The sequence below is a fragment of the Pleurodeles waltl genome, chromosome 3_1 (genome assembly GCF_031143425.1).
Source record: "Pleurodeles waltl isolate 20211129_DDA chromosome 3_1, aPleWal1.hap1.20221129, whole genome shotgun sequence".
In the NCBI taxonomy this organism is placed as follows: domain Eukaryota; kingdom Metazoa; phylum Chordata; class Amphibia; order Caudata; family Salamandridae; genus Pleurodeles; species Pleurodeles waltl.
The window spans coordinates 1302243353-1302264595 of record NC_090440.1 but is presented as its reverse complement, the minus strand read 5'-3'; the positions used below and the strand labels follow the sequence as shown (position 1 = coordinate 1302264595).

The 21243-nt window shown below is 44.5% G+C and overlaps 1 protein-coding gene across 6 annotated transcripts in view; it reads left to right on the top strand.

Annotated features, from left to right (window-relative positions):
- KALRN (kalirin RhoGEF kinase) overlaps positions 1 to 21243 on the top strand; it is a 1333112-nt gene that overhangs the window by 980552 nt on the left and 331317 nt on the right. For all 6 annotated transcript variants that reach the window (XM_069224644.1, XM_069224642.1, XM_069224641.1 and 3 more), the window contains exon 34: positions 5222 to 5468. In XM_069224644.1, the coding sequence (XP_069080745.1) occupies positions 5222 to 5468 (247 nt within the window). The remainder of the gene's footprint in view (positions 1 to 5221; positions 5469 to 21243) is intronic.

Genomic DNA, 21243 nt, shown 5'->3' with positions numbered 1-21243 from the left:
TATCACCCGAAATCGGTAACCTACCGGGGAGAGTGCCCTTGAGTCCACGTGGCGTCTAGACAAGAAGTATTAGCATGGAACTCGGGCGGCATCTTACATTCGCCTTACACACGTGCTACAAGACCGCGTACTACGCACCATCCGTCTCTATTAATGAGAAACAGACAGCCAAGTGTCAGTAACATAAATATCAGACTATGAAATTAAGTAAATCAGCCACCATCTTGTATATTGACTCTTCAAAATTCTTTGCTATTTCAACCCACTATTAAGGACACTGGCCTAGTCGGCGTTATGCCAAGATTCAAATTGTAGGTGACTGAATAAAACCAAGAGTAAAAACAATCTTTTAGGAGAACTATTTTGAAAGCGTCTATTCACAATTTTGTCACGAGATTTTGTGTTTTTGCTTTTTGGCACTATTAGAGATGCGGTAAGCGTTGTCTACATGATAAATTAACATAAACACAATATGTTGGTATTCATCCCATGGTTGTCTTGTCAGAAATTGCACACTTCTCAGTTAATAAGTGAAACAGTGGTCACAGTGAACATATAATAGACGAGCAAGAAACAGTTGGGTTTATTTAGTGCCTAAGACTAATATTTACATCAGTGATAAGTGTTAGGTACAGTTATGGTAAGCAAAACCTGTGATTCAAACTTGTTGAGAATGTTCTGGCAAACTGGTGGTTTAAAATAAAATTTTTCAGTACAGGAATAATTGACAAACAATTGTGTACTGTTTTCGCTTTGGTCCTGACATTGCATTTTGAAATGGATAAAGGAAAATCCTTAAAATTAAACCAATTATTAACTTTTTAGTGGTCAGTCGGATCCTTTTGGGTGGCGTATCACAAAGACTAATTTAATGTGAGCACTGTAAATTATTTTAATAAAGTTTTGTACCAAGGCATATAACTACTATGGGTCGTACTTGATATTCTTTGTTTTGTTTCTAAACATAGTGAGGTAATTGATAACTTAAGAGGGTAGCATAAGAATATTTTAGATTCAGTGTACTGTTAAGTAAAAACCTGGGTAGCATTTTCTAGTAAAACCCCCTGTTTTGGCACATTGTTACTTTATGCACTTAGGCATGTCGAGGTGTAAGCTAAAACTTTGTTGCCCCCTTATTTTTCTAGATCCACAAAAGTAAGGATGTCCTAACCCTATTTAAGGATACCATATCTCTGTGATATTGTTAAAACTAAGTCTAGCAAATTAACACTTTTCTAAGGGCTTGCCTCCATTTATGTCTATGACCTATATATGGATTTTGTGGGGTTGGTGAATGCCACTGTGTAATACCATTTCGTGCCCTCTGCTGATATGCAATTTACTCTATACGTTTTAGAAGTCAATGTATATTTTGTAATAAGTAAACAACTGAAAAGGTGCAAGTGTGTGTGCAAAGTAGAACATGGCGTTTTCCTTCTAATGGTAAACTGCATATTGTCTCTGATTAGAAAAACACTGGCATGTTCCATATGTAACAGAGATGTAAACACAATCGAAGAACAATGCAAACAGTGGAATGTATAGGATAAATGAACTTACTGACCTGTGCACCTCTTCCTGGCGTCCATTTTGCATATGACACATGACTCTGAAAGAAGTTGGACCACAGCTGGTTGTGTGATCCATTCGGAGATACGGATGCTGCACTTGAGAGATAAAATGCTGTGCTGATTGTGAACGTGCTATGTTCCACACCGACCTCTGAACAAATATGCACAAAGAACGGTGCTGGCTAGAGGCCAATGCCGGCTCAGCGACAGAAGGCTCTTATTCGCTCTCTCTATGGGGATGTTACATGTACTGGGGATGTATGTAATTGCCCCAACATGCCGTCATGGCAACTGTTCTTAGAAAAACAGGCACCAACAGGAGAAACTGCTTTGCTTTACAGATAGGTGGCGTTTTATTGCCTGGTAGATCTTTGTGCCAAAAGGACGACACTATCTAGAAATTAATCTTTTCTTTAACTCTGTTTGCCTCTTTCTTCAAAAGAAGGTAACATGAAATCAAGAGCAGGGTTCATTAATGACTCATTGTCCACTCGATTGTTTCTATGTCTTGAGTGTAAGGGCAGAGCTTAACTTGCTCCGGTGGTTCCCAGTGGCAGACACAGACAGTCATTTTTAATCATAGCACTGCGACCCAGAGAAAGAAAAAAAAGGCAAAAAACGAAGGCAGAGAATGGTAGGAAAACAGTGACAAGGGAGCAATATGAAAAAAACAACTTGAAAAAATTAGATAAAGAGGACGGAAGAGTAGGGTGCTGGAATAAAGAGGGTTGAGGCTGAATTGTGGTCAGGTGGCTATAGTATTCCATGTTCCTGGTGTTCGGCAGCGGGTTCATAAGGGATTCAGTGGGCTCCTGCAGTTACTGTTTCACAGTTTAGACACTGATGCCAGTTCAGAACAGATGTCCGCTCTGCGCTGACCCATCAACACAAACCTTCAGGGCGTCTTTGCCATCTCTATAGGCTTTTGCTAGCTGAAAAGCAAGTGTTCCTCTTCTTTGCAAACGTGCTTAACGTCAGTAGGGTGCAAGAGATGTGACATCACAGGATTTGTGACATTGTAAACCTTTTCCTGCTCGTTTACAACACTGACTAGGCTGACGGCATTCAGTTGAAAACATTTCACCCGTTCATATATCTATTCCATGTTTTCTAGGGACTCGTAGCATGTTGATTAGAGCTATTAGTGCAATTTCACCAGCACTATAAGGGCAGTGGAAGTGACGTCACTTGCCCTTTAACACCAGATGTTCACCTTTAAGTCTGATGACATCACATACATTTATATTTCACATTAGATGCCAGTGACATCACATGTGGTGGTGTTATGATAGAGCATACAAATACACATTTCTCAAGATTACCACATTTCTGCACAAGTAGCTCATACAGTTTTGGTTTAATCTTTACTTTCTGTGATTTGTAGTCTTGATTTTATGAGAGAGAGAGGACACAAATTCCGGAGGAAAAAAAAAATCTTAGACTGGATCATCTACTGGCGCATGGACCTGGGATTCTTAAAAGTTCTGCAACCTAGAGCCACTGCAGAATGGTCGGTAGTAAAGGCTGATGCTCATGATCTACCTTCCGAACCAGACAGGCCCGCAGATCGTCTTGCAATTAGACCTTCTCTCCTTTTAAGTGTACGGAGAAAATGATGGCCACAGAGCAATGTAACTCCCCTTCAACACCGTCGGAGGGCGGCTTCTACCACAATGCACCCCCACTGTGTGAGTATCCATGGGCCGGTGCTTTAGGGAATACCATCTCAGCTTTGTCGTGAGTGTGTGGGTGGCTAAATGTGACAGGGAGGCAAATGCATATCGGATTGAGATGGTAACCGTTTCCTTCGGAAAAATCACTTAAGCTCTCAAATTGGTTGCGTATACTAATGGCACTTGCCAGCTCCTTGCATATACCAATGGGCATATCTAGGTGGATCACAGGGGACTCATCAGCGCAGAGTGCAATACTCTTGTTATTTAGCCCACCTGGCACAGAAACAGTAGTACCTTTAAATAATATGCTCTTGACTCTTTTGTAAAAAAAAAAAAAAAAAACTGTAGCCGAAAAGTGTGCTGCTCTTCTCGCAGACGTGTGGGGATGCCAATTTTAGAATCTTATGCACACTGGCACCCTTCAGTAGACCTGCCCTCATAATAAGATGAAATATTAGATTGTGTAAATAGTGTGTAAATCTGGTGTTCTCCACTCTCTGCCATTGTCTTTAAGAAATTAGCTGTCCCAAACGGTGTTATCGATTAGATGTGTCCAGAGTAGCTCTTGCAGGGCAGGATCCATGCCAGATTTTTGGGATAACCACTGACTTAATAAACTATGTCTAATTTATATGGTGTCTAAGCGAAAGACCTATGATCCTGATAAGGCATCAATTCACTGAGAACTATCTATGAAGGTGGACTTTGTGCTGGAAAGGATGGAGAGAGATCTGCAGGGCATCAAAGGAGCAATACCAGGTTTAATCATGTTTAACAGTATTGATTGTTCTTACCTGCGGCATCTCTAATTTCATTAAGTTTGTGATGTAAAACAGTCAGTTCGGAACCTTCCTTAGTTCCTTCTATGTACTGGCAGCTTAAATACCAGAATGTCTACCACAATCTGGAAATTTTGAAGGGGAAATAAAAAAAATCGTTGCATCCTGAATAGTTTTCTCCAGATGTTTAGAAATTGAAATGTGGGCAATAAAACTGGCAATATTTCTATAGCTAGGAGGTTACAAAAGAACTTAGTTGGCATCTGGGCTGCAGGGCTAGCTCTCACCCACCGGGAATATGGCTCTTAGCAGGCACTGTGGATGGTTTGAGAACCGGAAGTGTGCATTGCTAGGCCATAATCATACATAAATTGAAGTCTGTTGGTGTGGGCAGAATAGGATTTGTACACTGGGGTTGAAAACATTGCTAGGTTCAGGAGTGAACAAGGTGCAAGCACAAGCTTTTTGTGCTGACTGCCACCACCTTAAAGAGCATTTTTCTTTATTCTCAGTTGCTGCCTGGGGCGCCTCAGAAGGACCCATGCCATAGCTGCCGCTGACAGGAGGTAGCTGGAGTCAGTGACGGAGGGCTGGAATGAGAAAGAGCAGTGTAACTTGTGCTACTCATATATAAGCATCTATATCCCCCTTATTGCATGAATACAGCGTTCCCAATGCCTTTATATCTGCACCCAGCTGCGGGGAAGGGTAGGTTGCTATAACCTGGATCTTTCCTGGTGATTCCTTGAGGGCTTTCATAGTAACTTGCTGGAGTGATTTCATGCTGATTTGTGGAAGGGTGGATACTTCTTAAGCTATGCTGGTGGAACTTTTTTATTTTTTAAAACGGATTCTCCAAGAAAGTAACATTTTCAGCTTCTGACATTTTGAATACATTATTTAGAGAAGAGTATACAACCCCACCAGAAAACGTTTTTGCACCAGTTTTGCCTCTAAAAAAATAAAAATTGAGCAAAGTATGCGTTAAAGCTACACATTTGTATTGGCACTTTAAACATTGTAATGAGGGAGAAAGCATTACAAATATTAACAGCATTCTCGTTTGACCAAAAACAAGCACAGAATGAAGGGTTAAATTGTTTGAGACTTTCACTTGTTTGTATCAGCCTTCCTTTGGGCATTAGGGAAGCATTAATATGCATAATTTTAAATTGGATCTCCTCATTTCTTTCAGTTGTCTGGAGGTTGTGAGCTGACTGTGGTACTACAAGACTTCATTGCTGGCAACAGCAGCGAGCTGAGCATCCAGGTGGGGCAGACGGTGGAGCTGCTTGAAAGGCCGAGCGAGCGGCCGGGCTGGTGCTTGGTGCGGACAACTGACCGGAGCCCCCCTTTGGAAGGCCTGGTGCCCAGCAGTACCCTTTGCATCTCTCATTCACGCAGTAGTGTGGAGATGGAATGCTTCTTCCCATCAGGAAAAGGTAAGCAGTTTATGTGTACTTGTGGTGTATGCAAGCTTGAGAAGCAGTCACAGTGTGCTTCAGTTAGTGTACTCCTATTGCGCGTCGATGTCACGTGCAGTGTCAGGCCACAAGGACTGACAACACTTTTATGCCTTTTATGGATTGTCCAGATGGGTCTCACATACTGAAATAAATTCGAGGGCACTGAAAAACAGGAGTCGGTTGTCTCTACCAGCTTTTAAAAAGGCCAGGTGCAGTTCACACATTTCTCTGTAACCATACTTAAACCCAGACTGCTGTGTTACCATATGTGTTAAAGTACATTACTGCTTGTTTGTGGATTGCAGATGGTCCCATGTTTCTACTATGTAGACGCCCTGCTTCCACTGTCAGATTGAGTGTTTCCAATACCCATACTTCCAGAGGTGTGATTTCAGTAGATATTTAAAGCAACAGATGATTGCAAAAACACAGACCTGTAGCCAGACTTTTTTGGCAAATTCTGAGTATATGGTGCTTCCCATTGAAATGCAGAGGACACAGGAGCCCTATGGGGAAACCTTCCTAAGAGGGGATCAGTGTAGATTATTGTACTGCCAGGAATCCCTTTTGAACAGTGGCGGCCCGTCCTTTAGGGCGGGGGCCGCGCCCCCCACCTTTTGCCCCCCATGAAGAGTGTCTGTCAGGCTGAACAAAGGACAGCCTGACAGACACTCTTCATGTCAGGTCAGGCAGACATGCGCGATTTGCGCAGACTCCTGGCTGCCTGAGCTGAACTTTGCTGGGCTGAGGAGATCACACCTCCTATGGGCGTGACCTCCTCAACCCTGCAAAGGTGCCTCAAGGCCCTCCCCTGGGTGACGAGAAAAGCTTAAACAATTGACACTCTCCCTGGGTGCTTCAGTTTAAGCCCTGAAGTGCCCAGGGTGAGTGTCAACCAGTGACACTTCGTCACAGAGTGGGGTCAGCAGTCTCACTGACCCCATCCCACTCTGTGACGAGGCTGGGACTGCTGCCTTCCCTCAGAGGGAAGGCAGCAGTCCCAACCCACCTGGGAGGCCGAAGGTAAGTGTGTGTGTATGTGTGTGATGTTTCAAATTGAATGTTTGGTGCATGTTTGAATGGAATGAGTGTTGTTAATAGATGTGCGTGCATGCGTGTCTGAGTGTGAAAGAATGAGTGTGTGTATGCCCCGCCCGCCCCCCTCCCTCCTAAAGCTGCCGGCCGCCACTGCTTTTTACACAGGCAGGATCCACTTAGCGCATAGAAGAGCGGGCAGCCAGCAGAGCTATATAGATGTGAATACCTAAACCATTACGTTTTATATTTTTCATCCACCTTCCTTTTAATGTTGTCTAATCATTTTATTTTTCAACATTGATTCTTCATGGGTTATGAAACGGATATGTAAATTAATCTAGCCCGTCCCTAGTGTTTGATGATCCCCTTGTTACAATTTAGATTTTCAGGATGTGCTTATAGATTTGGTGACTGCTGACATAACTTGTCCCTGCATGAGTATCCTTCGAGGGTTAGTGTCTGCTGTCATAAGGTCTCAATGTCCTAATCAGAGGTTTGAAACTAGAGGTCGGTGACTTCGCCTTTCATCATTCTTTGGGCCATAAGTACCTGCTTAACAATAATAACTTCTGTTCTGTGGCTTGAGTGCTTTACAATAATTTATTGTGTCACGGGCGCTCCTTAAATAATCAGTACTACTAACTATGTAGGTGTTTACGCCGAGGCCTTTTCATAAAGACACTGATTTTTTTGTATTTGCAGAACGGTTTGGTGTGCTCCAGTGTATGGTATACCATGCACAACAACATACTGCCATACTATTGTGTCAAAGTATTGTGCTACTAAATCATCGACCTAAAAATATTGACACTGCCTAAAGTGCTCTGCAAATTTACGCTGTGGACATTGCACTACTATGACAATTTAAACTTTCTATGAATACAAGATAAAGGCAGGGAGTGACTGTTCCTGAGAGAGTCTCCTCAGTGCAGCTACACACCAACATGCAATGCAGATAGTGGCAGGGGGCGGGCCCATTTATATGTACTGTTTTGCATAGACAGGAACCAATGTGGCAATGACCTTATCACTATTCCGATCAACTCACTATTTAGACTACCCAAACCTCAACGTGCTGTAGCTGTAGACTCCAACATTATTAATACCTGCATAGTACTCAGTAGGCGCAGATAGCACTGCATGTAAATACCAGCACACAGATTTCATACACCTCTCCTGGCTCTTCCCTGGGTTTCAGGATCACTGTGCAGTGCCATATCTACAATGCTAGATGCAGAAGTCAAGTTGCACTTATAGTCGCATTTCTTTGCTATGTTGCAGAGGTCCCCTTACAGCATAGGTATTAAAGATAACATGCGATTGCGTTGGCATAGACGAATGGGCCTTTACTTAAGTTGTTGGACTGGAAGTGTGATCTTGTAACGTGTAGTGAACATGTTGAAGCATATGCCGTACAGCTCCTGACTGCGAATAGGCGAAAGGGCTTACGGGTACCACTACGCAGTTAAGAGATCAAGTGGAGCACGGCTCCACCCGTTCTGAGCCCGTGGTTTCTTGTTGATGGCAGTTTGGGAAGTAAATGTATTTCTTTTTATGTGTTATGCCTCTTTTTAGAAGGGGCCCTTACACGATCTCTTACTGGTTTGTGTACTTAAATTGGCACTGGTGTTCTTGACACCTAATGATTTGTTAATGCAGCCCGTTTCAAGTACAGTTTGTGCAAACCGTTCTGAGTGGAAAGATGGTAAGAGTTGTTGCAACTTTTGTATTTTTTCGGTTACTGATATTGGTGCAGTACCTAGCTCTCCTGTACTTTGTACATATGGTAACATAACAGTCTGGGTTAAGCACCGGCTGCAAACAGACGTGTGAGTGAGTACACATGACTGCAGAAAATGTATTCGCGCACGTGGCTGGCTTAAAAGCTGGCGGAGCCCACTGAGCCTTTCATATGTTTTAGTACCATTCAGATAAGTGAGACTAATACAGATTTTTAAAGTGATACGAATCTCCATAAATGCAGGAACAAGTACTGTGTTGCAAACAAGTTGCTACTATGACAAGTTATCTTTGATATGGTAAATATGTCAGATGTTTAAAGCGGGTTATCACCTGGGTGATAAATGGGTATACGTTGATGTTAAAGGATTTTAGGTGGTCCGTGGCTTAGTTTTGAATATGTTTCTGTTTATATCCAATGTATTTTTCAACTATGACTCAAAAATATCTCTGGTGAAAGATTAGTCTCGTGCTTTCTTCGACGCTGAAGTGTTTATAATAGTGGTTTACCTGCTTTATGCCATCTGTTGCTTATAACTTATGCCCAGTTATCAGCTGAAAATGTATGTTTCATGAGAAGGATTTTTGATTTTAGATGACAACCTCTACAGCGAATGGATGAAACATTACCTTTTGAAAAGTACAGCCACAGTTCAACTCAAGGGTTTCCTCAACCACACAATCACCAGTGAGGGTGAAACCTCTCCATATGTTCCACCAGTGTTACACCAACGTTGTATTAAGACCCTCACCAGCTATTTTCTACCAGTGCCACTGGTGTACTAATAGCTGATAGTATCATCATTGGGTCTAATTTGCCTCCAACCAGGCGGGATAGTCACCACTGGTTATGGAGGCATTTTGAGATTTGTGAGAAAGTGCAGTGAAAGTGAGTTAAAATTTCCCCTGCATCCAGATAACTTTCCAGTTTATTAACACTGGGATATGGTTACTATTATAAACAGTGAGATGTGATTGGAAGAAATTAAATGTCCTTCAATCAAATGGTCAACGTGTTTCAGCCTACTTGTGCTGGGATAGGCCATCCACTTTCTTTAGGACCCCTATTATTACAGATCCCAATCACACCGGAAAGGACATTACCCACTGGAGCCATTCACGTTGGAATACACTGACTTCATGGACCCGAGACTTCGATGTCAGTCCTAAAAAACAAAACAAAAGGTCAGTGCCACCAGTTGAAGGCGTTCAACCTGGGGGCAGGTTGTGATATACTTAGCCAGTTAATTTACATAAAATTCAAGTTTGAACTCTGTGAATGCTGGAACCCAATTGGTCCATGTTTTGAATTGTCATCATTTTATACTGCCTGTGTTTTACTTTGGGCTCACATATACCACACATTAGTGTGAAAAGAGCACAGTAATGTACCAAAACGACATATCCATGGTGTCACTGATGGTAGGTGACTTAATGGTAAACATTAAAACTAAAACTAAAAATGATGGTTGAAAAAACAGGTTAGTTAAAAAGGCGGGAACAAGGATGAGAGAATTTTTATTATGAATGTATACTGCCACTCATATAGGAGATAAAAATATGGGGGTGGAGGGGGGAATGATAAAATAAGACTTCTGTAAACTCTTGAAGGAGGTGATATTGTTCTCCATGTCAAAAACATTGTGTAGTATCAGAATAAGAGGCCTTTCTCATATTGTACAATGTTGCTACCAAATTTCCATTTATTTTTTTTTGGTTCATTCCAGACTTAACTGAAAAAACTGCCATTATAAAAAGTAAAATCAAATACCTCTCCTAAGGGAAACATGGGTCGATAGAACTGTGGAGGAGGCAGGAGCATCACCGGAATGGTCTGCCACATATAACAAACTAAATATAGAAAATTAAGATTCTCGACATCATACAGGTCTGATAACTGACTGTACTGTGTAACAAACTGGTAAACATGGAGCTGTAAAGACACACGGAAACACATGTTCCACTGTAACTCGAAGGAACGTGAACTGACGGCAGACTGGCAATTTTATGCCCAATAACGTTATTAAATACACACAGCTGCCTTCACGCCTGTAGAGATCTGTCCATATTTGACTTTGAAAAGGGGAGCCGCAAGGTTGTAAACTATGTGTGCGAGTACAAGAGTCTATTTGAAGAAAGATCAAAATAACCGCCCGCATCCATTCTGTCCTGATCTCAACCCGAAGGGTAGATGTTAATAACAAATTATCTAGCTATCGCGTCAATAATTTTCAACTCTATTAAGGACACAGAGGCGAGGATTATGCTTTCTCTCTTTACTGTATATCTCACAGCAGCCAATGAAAACATTTAAAACAGAAAAACAACATTTCCCAAGACTCCCAGTAGTCCATCACACTGTCCATTCATATATAACCCTCGTATATAAATGTCACCATCCACAAAGTCCATCCACTTTCTTTGCGAAGGCTGCAATCAACATTGTGTCCTCAACGAACGAACGCTGAACCAAACATTTAAGGCGAATCAATGGAACTTCAACCTCTGCAGCATACAAGATCTGCTCTTCGTGTCTCACAAATTCTTATCCACATCTAGAACAAAGCACGAATAAAAACTAATACTAACGGTCTTTGGCACTAGAAAAAACAGGCAATTCTTGACACAACATAACATTACATTAGTCAATAACATACAATAGTCTATTACCATTACTTCAATGCAATCTAGAAAGTGGGATAATCCTCGCTTCTGTGTCCATAATAGAATTTAAAAAATTTGACACGATAGCTAGAATTTATTTTAATTCCATGTCAGGACCGGAGGCTTCGGATTATGCTAGTTCAAAGCTGATCCACAGTGACTGAAGCCACATTTACAATAGGCTTCTGGAACAAACTTTAAAAAAAGAATCGGCTGACCAATCTGCCGCTGCCATAATGTCCTCTAAACGAGAACTTGTAACAAAAGCCTTAGAAGCCAAAGATCCTCTAACAGAATATGCTCCAAAAATGGAGGTATCAATGCCTGCCTCATTCATCAACCATTTAACCCACCTGGCGAAGGTAGCAGAGGACACTGGACCAAAAGGTTTTTGCAGTGAGATAAGCAGTTGACCCTGAAGGTCTCGACGAACCTCCCAAGTAGACTCCTCATACACTTTAAAACATTGAACCACACACACTTCTTGATGCTGGGGAAAAGCAGGATAAAAAATACATTTATAATCAGTCTTCGTTCTTATTGAAATGGTAAAAGATACTCTCTAAGGAGTAAATACTCTACCTGCCAAGTCCAAAGCTCTTTCATCTGAAACCCTTTGACATGAAATGAGCAAAGTAGAATAGTAAGTTTTGCTGCTGTTTGCGAGAAAGGTCTTCGTTGTACGGCCAAGCATTCAAAAATCTTAATACCACATCAGCATCCCAAGGAACAGAATATTTTGGCTTTGGAGGTTTAACTAATCTGATACCTTGTAATAGTTTACAAACTACGGGGTGTTCACTCACTGATTTACCGTCAATATGAGGTTATCCCGCTGATATCGCTGACCTAAAATTGTTGATTGTTCTATATTCTAAACCTTGAGTTGCTAATTCTGAAAGGAAATTCACAATTAAGCTAATGTTTCGACCTAAGGGGTCAACACTCCGTTCACTACAACAGGTCCATCTTCTCCAAAAATATTCATACCGTTTGTGAGTGGAGGGGGCCCAGGATTGGGACAGGAAAAACAAAGTGTTGTCTGAAACTCCTGACACCTGCCAAAGTTTCCTGACATTCTCCATGCCATGAGGGACAATTGTCCTGTCATTATTAAGGGATGAGTTAATCCTTCTGGGTCCAGAAGTAGGGACTGGTGAGGGAAAATACGAAGTGGAGGGGCAGATGATAATTCCATGGCCACTGGGAACCATGGCTGAGCTTTCCAAAGACGAGTCATCAGGACTAATTCCACTGTTGCCTCTTCACCTGAGAGAGTACTCTCGGAATCATGGAGAACAGGGGAGAAGCATATAATAGCCCCATCTCCCACGATTGCAGGAAAGTATCTGACCCAATTGCCAGAGGGTCCAGTCTCCAACTGAAGAAACGAGGAAGTTGAGCGTTCAGAAGCGATGCAAAAAGATCGACTGAACACAGACCCCAAATCTGATTGAGTCTGGAGAACTTCTGAGGGTCCAGTTTCCTGTTGCTGCCATCCCTCAGAAGCAAGAGTTCTAATCCACAATCAGGTTGGACTTGCCTGGAATGTACTCTTCCAAAACTGATATCTGGTGCTGGAGACAATACTCCCCAAACTCTTTGGCTATTGAAATTAGCACTTGGGATCTGGATCCCCCCAGATGGTTTATGTATCGTACCACTGAAACACTGTCCATGTGGAGCAGAATGCAACAACTCGCTTTGCGATGAGATAGGAACCGAATCGCAAAGGATCCCGCCAAAAGTTCAGGCAATTGATATGAAGAACTTTCTCTCAAGGTGACCGTTTACCCCCGGTTGTCACTGAGCCGCAACGGCCTCCCCAACCCCAAAGGCTGGCATCAGACTCTATTACCAATTCCAGGGTGGCTGAAAATATTGCACTGCCAATCTAGGCATCCATTGGATCCAACCACAAGAGATCTCCGCTTTGGCCTCTTTGGAAAGTTGGATCTGTCCTGAATAGGATAGAGCACTGCAAAATGTAGGACCCTCAGGCGTTGTAGGTCCTGATAATGGAGAGGACCTGGAAAAATTGCTTGAATGGAGGAGCCTAGCAGCAGACCGACAAGGCGAGCCAGATACCTCAATGATACATTCGGAGAGTCAAGGGCTCTCAACTCTTGATAGAAGTTCGATTAGAAAGAAGTAACAGAAGTTGAGCTTTTACGGAGTCTACTTGAAAGAATTCTATGTTCTGAGAAGGTGTCAGGATCGATTTGACTAGATAGATGAGAAAATCCAAGTCCTGGAGAAGACGGATCGTCCATGACAGATGCTGCATGAGAACTTCCTTGGACTGGGCCATGATCAGGATGTTGCATACATAAATAATTAGACGAACACCTCTTTCTCTAAGTGATTGAATCACTGGGCGCAACAGCTTGGTGTAAAACCCCATGGGGTGGACGAAAGACCGAAGGGAAGGACTGTAAACTTGTAACACTGGTCTCTCCAGAACAATTGGAGAAACCTTTAATGTGGTTCAAAAACTGGAATGGTAAGGTAAGCGTCCTTGAGATCTAGTCTCACCATATAATCGCTCTCCTGCAATAAGTCTCTTAGAAGATGGATACCTTCCATCTTGAAATGTCGATAGACTATCCAACAATTGAACTCTCTCAGATTGAGAACTAGATGAGAACCTCCGCCTTTCTTTTGCACTAGAAAAATGGGCTGATAAAGCCCAGAGGATGTGGAGTCGTCTGGACTATGGCGTGTTTGTGAAGCAAAGCGGATACCTCTACGTCTATGAAAGAACTCTCTTCTTGGGAAAAAGGTAGAACCTAAGGTACTTTGAGTTGTTGGGGGGTTGCATAGAACTCAAGTTTGAACCCTTGAACAGTTTGCCAAACCCAAGAATCTAGCGAGAGACTCTCCCAACATTTTACACAGCTTTTTTTTCTGCCCCCCCCCCGCCCCCCCCCCCCCCCCCCCCCCCCCCCCCCAGGATTACGTCTGAAAATGGAATAACACTCACCTGTTGTGGTGTTGCCTGAAGCGGAGGAACTGCCACAGTTACTTTCTCGGGATCCACAGCCGTAACCTTGGCATGCTATGGAGGGGTAAAAATTTGATGAGGCATAGAAAGGACCTCTTCCTAGTTGTCTGTATCCTCCTGAGGCCTGGTGGCCTCTGAACCGCCCAGCCCTGACAAAAAGGCCCCGCTAAACATCTTCGTCATGGATGACTGTGCTTTGTCCAAAGCTGAATAGGTGGCCACATATTTTCCTAAATTCTCAACAAATTTGCTCTATCTAAACCTTTCTTGGGGTCTTTTGTAAACTTTTTGATAAAGGTTGCCAGATTCGAATCCATTTCAGGGGTATCTGCGACTTTCCCTAAAAGGGATGGATGAGGACATTCTGAGCGCAGGATGCTACGCACGTCGCCATCAAAACTTTTACGGATTCTATCCTGCACATAGTGAGCTGCTTTAGCACAGGGAACCCACTCGGTAGAGCGTGGATGAATAAAGGCCTCTGGGTCAAAAGATAAACTTTTTTGGGGTTTGGTTCTCTTCCTCGATGTAGTGGGATTTGCATTTTTGTGCTGGTTTAGGGTGATCTGTGCGTTCAGACTCAGAGGAGTGGGAAGAATCTGATTCTGCAGCATCCAGAGTGTTTGAGGACATTCTAGGTAGAGACCCAGTATCTTGCAAGGAATAAAAAGATCATATTTGTGGTCCTTAATCACCGACACAGCCATCTGCGCAAGAATGTCGGCTGACGCTGATGGACCCACCAAGGCTCTTTGGGCAAAGCCCACATCAGGTACCAGATCATCACTGGGCATATTCACCATAGGGAGTCTTCCCCGTTATTCACATTGGCCATATCGGAATAAAGGGCGGCGGGTAAAAGGCTTTAAAGCCCATTTTAGAGCCTGGTTCACCGAGTCCTGCACATGGGAGCCCAGGGCCTCAACAAGTCTTTCCTCCTTGCCTTATTCTTTACTGACATCAGGATGTTCCTGATAAAAATCATTTTCTTCGGCGTAGTATGCCAAATTAATAATAAGAGGAGCTCAATGGGGGGGGGACACCCAGCAGGTAAAACAATTTTAATAATAATATTCGTAGCTCTCAATTATATAAATAGTGGAGGGAGCACCTGCACCCCCTAGGGCAAAGCCCTACAACATTTTTACGCCCCATTGAGCGTTCGGGGCCCGAAAATGTGTTTTCCAGTACGTACTCTGCTCCAAAACACGCTGGAATCGGAACGTCTCGGAAAAAAGCACATGTGCGACTGGAAATAGAAAGAGGACAAGGTCCTCTGTCTTCTGAACGCCGCTGGAGTGCACGAAGCGCGCACTGTGTCCAGAGAAGCGCAGAGGACCGGGAATTATTATTTGATTACTGGTCACGTGCAATGACCAGGAAAGTAGATCACACACGATCAGAAGCGTAATTGGACTCAACCGCTTGCCGGGTTCACATCCGCTCCCGGTCCACAAGAGCTGTACAAAAACAACAATAGCAATATTTAAATAGCAACAGTAGAATAATTACACTTATTTTGTGCTGTGGGCAGCAAAGAAAGAGGCAGGACTTTGTCAATGGTGACATTTATAAACAAGTGTTATATATGATTGGACAGTGTGATGGACTACTAGGAATCTTGGGAAACGTAGTTTTCTGTTTTAAATGTTTTCTTTGGCTGCTGTAAGTTATACAGTAAAGAGAGAAAGCATAATCCAAAGCCTCCGGTCCGGACATAGAATCCCCTCCGCCTTCTAAAGATAATATCTTAGTCATCAGGGCGCACATGTGCATCTACCCTGAAATAACCCAGAGGAACACAGTCATATTGACTAGAAGACAATTAAATCATAGCTCCAGTATTAGCACTTGTTTAAAAATCAAATCTCCTGCACTCTTTTTGTAACCTCCTCCACGTCCTGAATGTTAGAGTGGAGAGCGCGTGAGAGCCGTACTTATGCACCTGGTGCTAATTAGGGACAGGTGGGTGGTTACCTGTTCCGGCCTCATCCCTTGTATAAAAAGTGAAGAAACACTACGGCGACAGGGTGTGGAAATCAAACCTATTTCTCTGCAAAAATAAAATGAAAAAATGACAACGTATGTAAAGATATGCTTATATAGACCTGTGCAAAACAGATTGTAATGGCGGAATCCTGTTTAGAACAAAAATATAAACAGTGACCTGTGTACTCAAATGTGCACGCATGAAGGAAGGGGGAAGCTTTTCTTATCTCAACCTACTAAAACCTGTGGAAAAGTCATCGGTCATAGGGGAGCTACACTTGGTATCAGCACAAATGATCTAGCAGGGGAGCGGGCGCCTACTAATTAATTCTGGGAAAACGTGTTCTGGTATTTGCCGAAGATTAGCTACTAAAAGTAGGGGATTGCAGCCCTGCATTGTGTCCCCTGAGAGTGGGACCCTTTTATTCTAAATGGCAATATAAAAAAAATTAAGAGAAAGGTATCACAAAGACCAAAGCAATTCGAACCTGAAATCCTAAAGTGATGAAGATGTTTATAATTACAATCATCATCATGATATTTATACACGCCTGAAATGTTGTGTATGTCTAGAACGGCATGCTGGGTGATAAATGTTGGACTGGAATGTGGTCCATGTGATTGTGAATACTAGGATTAATTCAAGTGTTCCACTTTGTGTTGCATTAGACATCCTAAGTCTGAAGGGTATCCACAGATGAGGGTCTCATTCTCACTGTGCCATAGGACTCGAGCAATACCTCATTGATGAGACATAGGAGGCCAAAATTGATCTAGAGTTTCTTGTGTTGCTGTCTGAAGGGAGCACGGCTTAGCAGTTCAGGCTGGACTGTCCCTATTGGAGCCTGGTTTGCATATGGCTGTTCTGTCTGTAATAGCATGGTTGAATGCAAACCCAAGTGGTTGCCAGGGATGAAATTAATTCAAGAACTCCTTACAACAAGTTGTTGTTTGCATGCCATTATTAGACAGTAGTGAGTCCCGAGTAATGTCAATCCCAGAGATGCTGTAGGAAGCTGGCTCTGTATATACTATATCAAAGTGAGATATAGTGTGCACAGAGTCCAGGGGTTCCCCAGGGGCTTACAGAGGCCAAAGTAGATAATATTAATGCTCTCTTTTGCAGTAGTGTGGTCGAGCAGTTAGGCTTATCAAAGGGTAGTGCAAAGCATTTGTTGTACGTACACACTCAATGACTTAACTCCAGACCAATGGTTTTTATGTGGCAAAAATATATTTTCTTTATTTTTAGAACCACAAGATTCAAGTTTCAGGTAAGTACCTTAAAAGGTTCTATTTCACACAGGTATCAACAGAATTGTGTTTGAAATAGGTAAGCAATATAGTTTTTGAAATATTGGCAATAATCTGTTTTAAAAATGGACACAGTGCAGTTTTCAGAAACAGTTCCTAGGGGGAAGAAATGTTAGGCCGGTTTACAGGTACATCACTTACAGTTTCAGTCTCTGGGTTTTAGGAAGTCCACTGGTTGGGGTTCAAGTTAAGCTCAAACACCCACCACCAGCAACACTCGGCCGGTCGGGTGCAGAGGTCAAAGATGAGCAAAATTAACGTGGCTCCTATGGAGACAGGGGGTGCTTGGAATCAAGCCTGCCTGCAGGTAAGTACCCGCGACTTGGAGGGCAGACCGGCGGGGGATTAGAAGAGCACTGGAGGGGCCACAAGTAGGCACCAAACTCACACCCTCAGCTGCACAGGGGTGGCTGGGTGCAGGGTGCAAACAGGACGTTGAGTTTCCAATGCTGGTCTATGAGGAGACGCGGGGGTCACTCAGAGGCAGCAGACTAGGTCCAGGGGGATGTCTTGGGCATACCACCAGTCGGACAGGGAGGAGGGCTGCCTGCTGAATGTAGTGTCACCAGTGGTCGGGTTCCCTAAGGCCTGGGGGCTGCGGGTGCAGTGTGCCTTAAGGCGTCGGCTATCTTCGTTCCAGAGCTTTGCGGTCAGGGGGGTCCTCGGGATTCCCTCTGCAGGCCTCATCATGGAGGGGTGGAGAGGTCACCCCAGGGTGGTCACTTGCTCGCAATCGTCTGAGGACCCTCTCTTGCTGGTTGGACCACCTGGACACTGGCCATGGGCATTGGGTGCACAGGGATCAGGACTAACACATCCCGAGTGAGGTGGGAGCCCTTTGTTGTAGGTTTTCTTCAGACACAGCCGCTGTCCTCAGGAGTTATTGGTACTTTTGGGTGCAGGGCAGTCCTCTGGAGTTAGGCAGAGGTCACTGATCCCGCTGAACACATCACCGGTCTCTTGCAAGTCCTTTGAAGCAGGAGACCGGGAGGGCTGGGGCCAAAGCAGTTGTCGTCTTCCTTCTGCTCTGCTTGGGGTGTCAGCTTAGCAGTCCTTTTTCTTCTTGTAGGTCCCCAGGAATTTGGACAGGTGGGTTCAGGGGGAGGCCCTTAAATCCTAGATATAGGGGCGTTTTAGGGGTCAGAGGGCAGTAGCCATTGGCTACTGTCCCAGAGGGTGGCTACACCCTCCTTGTGTCCACTCCCTTTGGGGAGGGGAACACATTCCTATCCCTATTGATCCCTGTCCTCCAAACCAAGATGGAGGATTCTGCAGGGAGGGGGGTCACCTGAGCTCCGGACACCTCATGGGCGGTCCTGACTGGAGTGGTCACTCCTCCCTGTTTTCCCTCATTTTCCTGACGGACTTGCCACCAAAAGTGGGGCTTTGCGGGGGGGGGGTCATCTCCACTAGCTGGTTTGCCCAAGGGCACTGTAACCTGAGGCTTGAGCCTTTGAGGCTCACCGCCAAGTTTTACAGTTCCTGTAGGGGGAGGTGTGAAGCACCTCCACCCAGGACAGGCTTTGTTTCTGCCCACAAAGTGCACAAAGGCACTCACCCCATGTGGTTAGAAACCTGTCTAAAAGTGGCAGGTTAGCACAGACTGGTCAGTCCTACACTAGCAGTTTGGCTAACATACAGGGGGGCATCTCTAAGACTTCCTCTGTAGGAAGTTGGCTCTGTATATACTATCTCAAAGTGAGAGATTGTGTGCACAGACTCCAAAGGTTCCCCTTAGAGGTTGATAGTGGCAAAATTAGATAATACTAATGCTCTATTTTGTGGTAGTATGGTCGAGCAGTAGGCTTATCAGAGGGTAGTGTTAAGAATTTGTTGCACACACACAGGCAATAAATGAGAACACACACTCAAAGACTTAACTCTAGGCCAATAGGTTTTTAAATAGAATAATATTTGTTTCTTTATTTTAGAACCACAAGATTCAGAATTCAAGTAAGTACATAAATTGTAAGGTACTTGGTATAGGTAAATATGGAACTTTGAATTAAAACAGTAACGTACACAGTTTTGGCAAAAATGGCAATAAGCTATTTTAAAAGTGGACACTGCAAAAATCAACAGTTCCTGGGGGATGTTAGTATTGATTCGTTTTTCAGGTAAGTAAAGCACTTAAAAGTTCAGTTTCTGGGGCATAGGCAGCCCACCGTTGGGGGTTCAAGTTAACCCCAAACACCCAGCACTAGCAACACAGGGCCGGTCAGGTTCAGAGGTCAAAGTAGGGCCCAAATAGCATAGGCGCCTATGGAGAATAGGGGTGCTCCGGTTTCAGTCTGCTAGCAGGTAAGTACCTGCATCCTCGGGGAGCAGACCGGGGGAGTTTTGTAGAGCACTGGGGGGGGGGGGGGGTCACAAACAGGCACCTAAAATACACCCTCCATGACTCAGGGGTTGTAGATAGAAATCAGTGGAGAGACCCGGGGGTCACTCTGGCGATGCAGGCATGGCACAGGGTGGCTTCTCAGGCCAGCCACCGACTGGGCAAGGATGAGGGCCGCCTGCTGGTCACTCCTGCACTGGTAGTTGGTTTCTCTCAGACCTGGATGCTGCGGGTGCAGTGCTTCTTCCAGGCGTCGGGTTCCTTTGTTACGGGCAGTTGCGGTCAGGTGGAGCCTTCAGATTCTCTCTGCAGGTGTCGCTGTGGGGGGGGGGCGCAGGGAAGTTGTCTCAGGGTGTCCACATCATGAGAGTCACCTAGGGGTCCTCTCTGCAGTGTTGGTTTTTCTGGACACGAGCCGGGGGTGTCTGGTGCAGAGTGTGGGGACTTGCGCTTCCGGGGTGAGGCTGGAGTCCTGTTAAAGATGGTTGTTTGTTGTACAGAGCCGCTGTGCACGGGACTTTCTTGGTCCTTTGGGTGCAGGTCTGTCCTCTGAGTCCTCAGAGGTTGCTGGTGCCGCTGGATACGTCGCTGTGCAGGTTCTTTAAATCTGGAGACAGGCCGTTAGGGCTGGGGCCAAGTCAGTTGTTGTCTCCGACGTCTCTGTGGGGCTTTCAGGTCAGCAGTCCTTCTTGTTTCAGGTTGCAGGAATCTGATTTCCTGGGTTCAGGGTCACCCATAAATACTCAATTTAGGGGTGTGTTTAGGTCTGGGGGGCAATAGCCATTGGTTTCTGTCCTAGAGGGTGGCTACACCCTCTTTGTGCCACCTCCCTGTGGGGAGGGGGGGCACATCTATAATCCTATTGGGGGGAATCCTCCAAAACAAAATGGAGGATTTCCTAAGGCAGAGGTCACCTGAGCTTAAGACACCTTAGGGGCTGTCCTGACTGGAGGGTGACTCCTCCTTGTTTTACTCATTATCTCCTCCGGACTTACCGCCAAAAGTGGAGGTGTGTCCGAAGGGGCGGGCACCTCCACTAGCTGGAGTGCCCTGGGGTGCTGTAACATCAGGTTTGAGCCTTTGAGGCTCACCGCCAGGTGTTACAGTCCCTGCAGGGGGAGGTGTGAAGCACCTCCACCCAGTACAGGCTTTGTTCCTGGCCACGGAGTGACAAAGGCACTCACCCCATGTGGCCAGAAACCTGTCTGGATGTGGCAGGCTGGCAGAAACTGGCCACTAGTAGTTGGGCTGGTATACAGGGGACATCTCTAAGATGCCCTCAGTGTGCATTTCTCAATAAATTCCACACTGACATCAGTGTGGATTTATTGTGCTGAGAAGTTTGATACCAAACTTTCCAGTATTCACTGTAGCCATTGTGGAACTGTGGAGTTCGTGTTTGACAAACTCCCAGACCATATACTCTTTATGGCTACCCTGCACTTACAATATCTAAGAATTGGCTTAGACACTGTAAGGGCATAGTGCTCATGAAGCTATGCCCTCATCTGTGGTATAGTGCACCCTGCCTTAGGGCTGTAAGGCTGGCTAGAGCAGTGACTTATCTATGCCACAGTCAGAGGGTTGTGGACATGGCACTCTGAGGGAAGTGCCATGTCAAGTTAGTCTTTTTCTCTCTGACCTGCACACACAAGCTGTGAGGC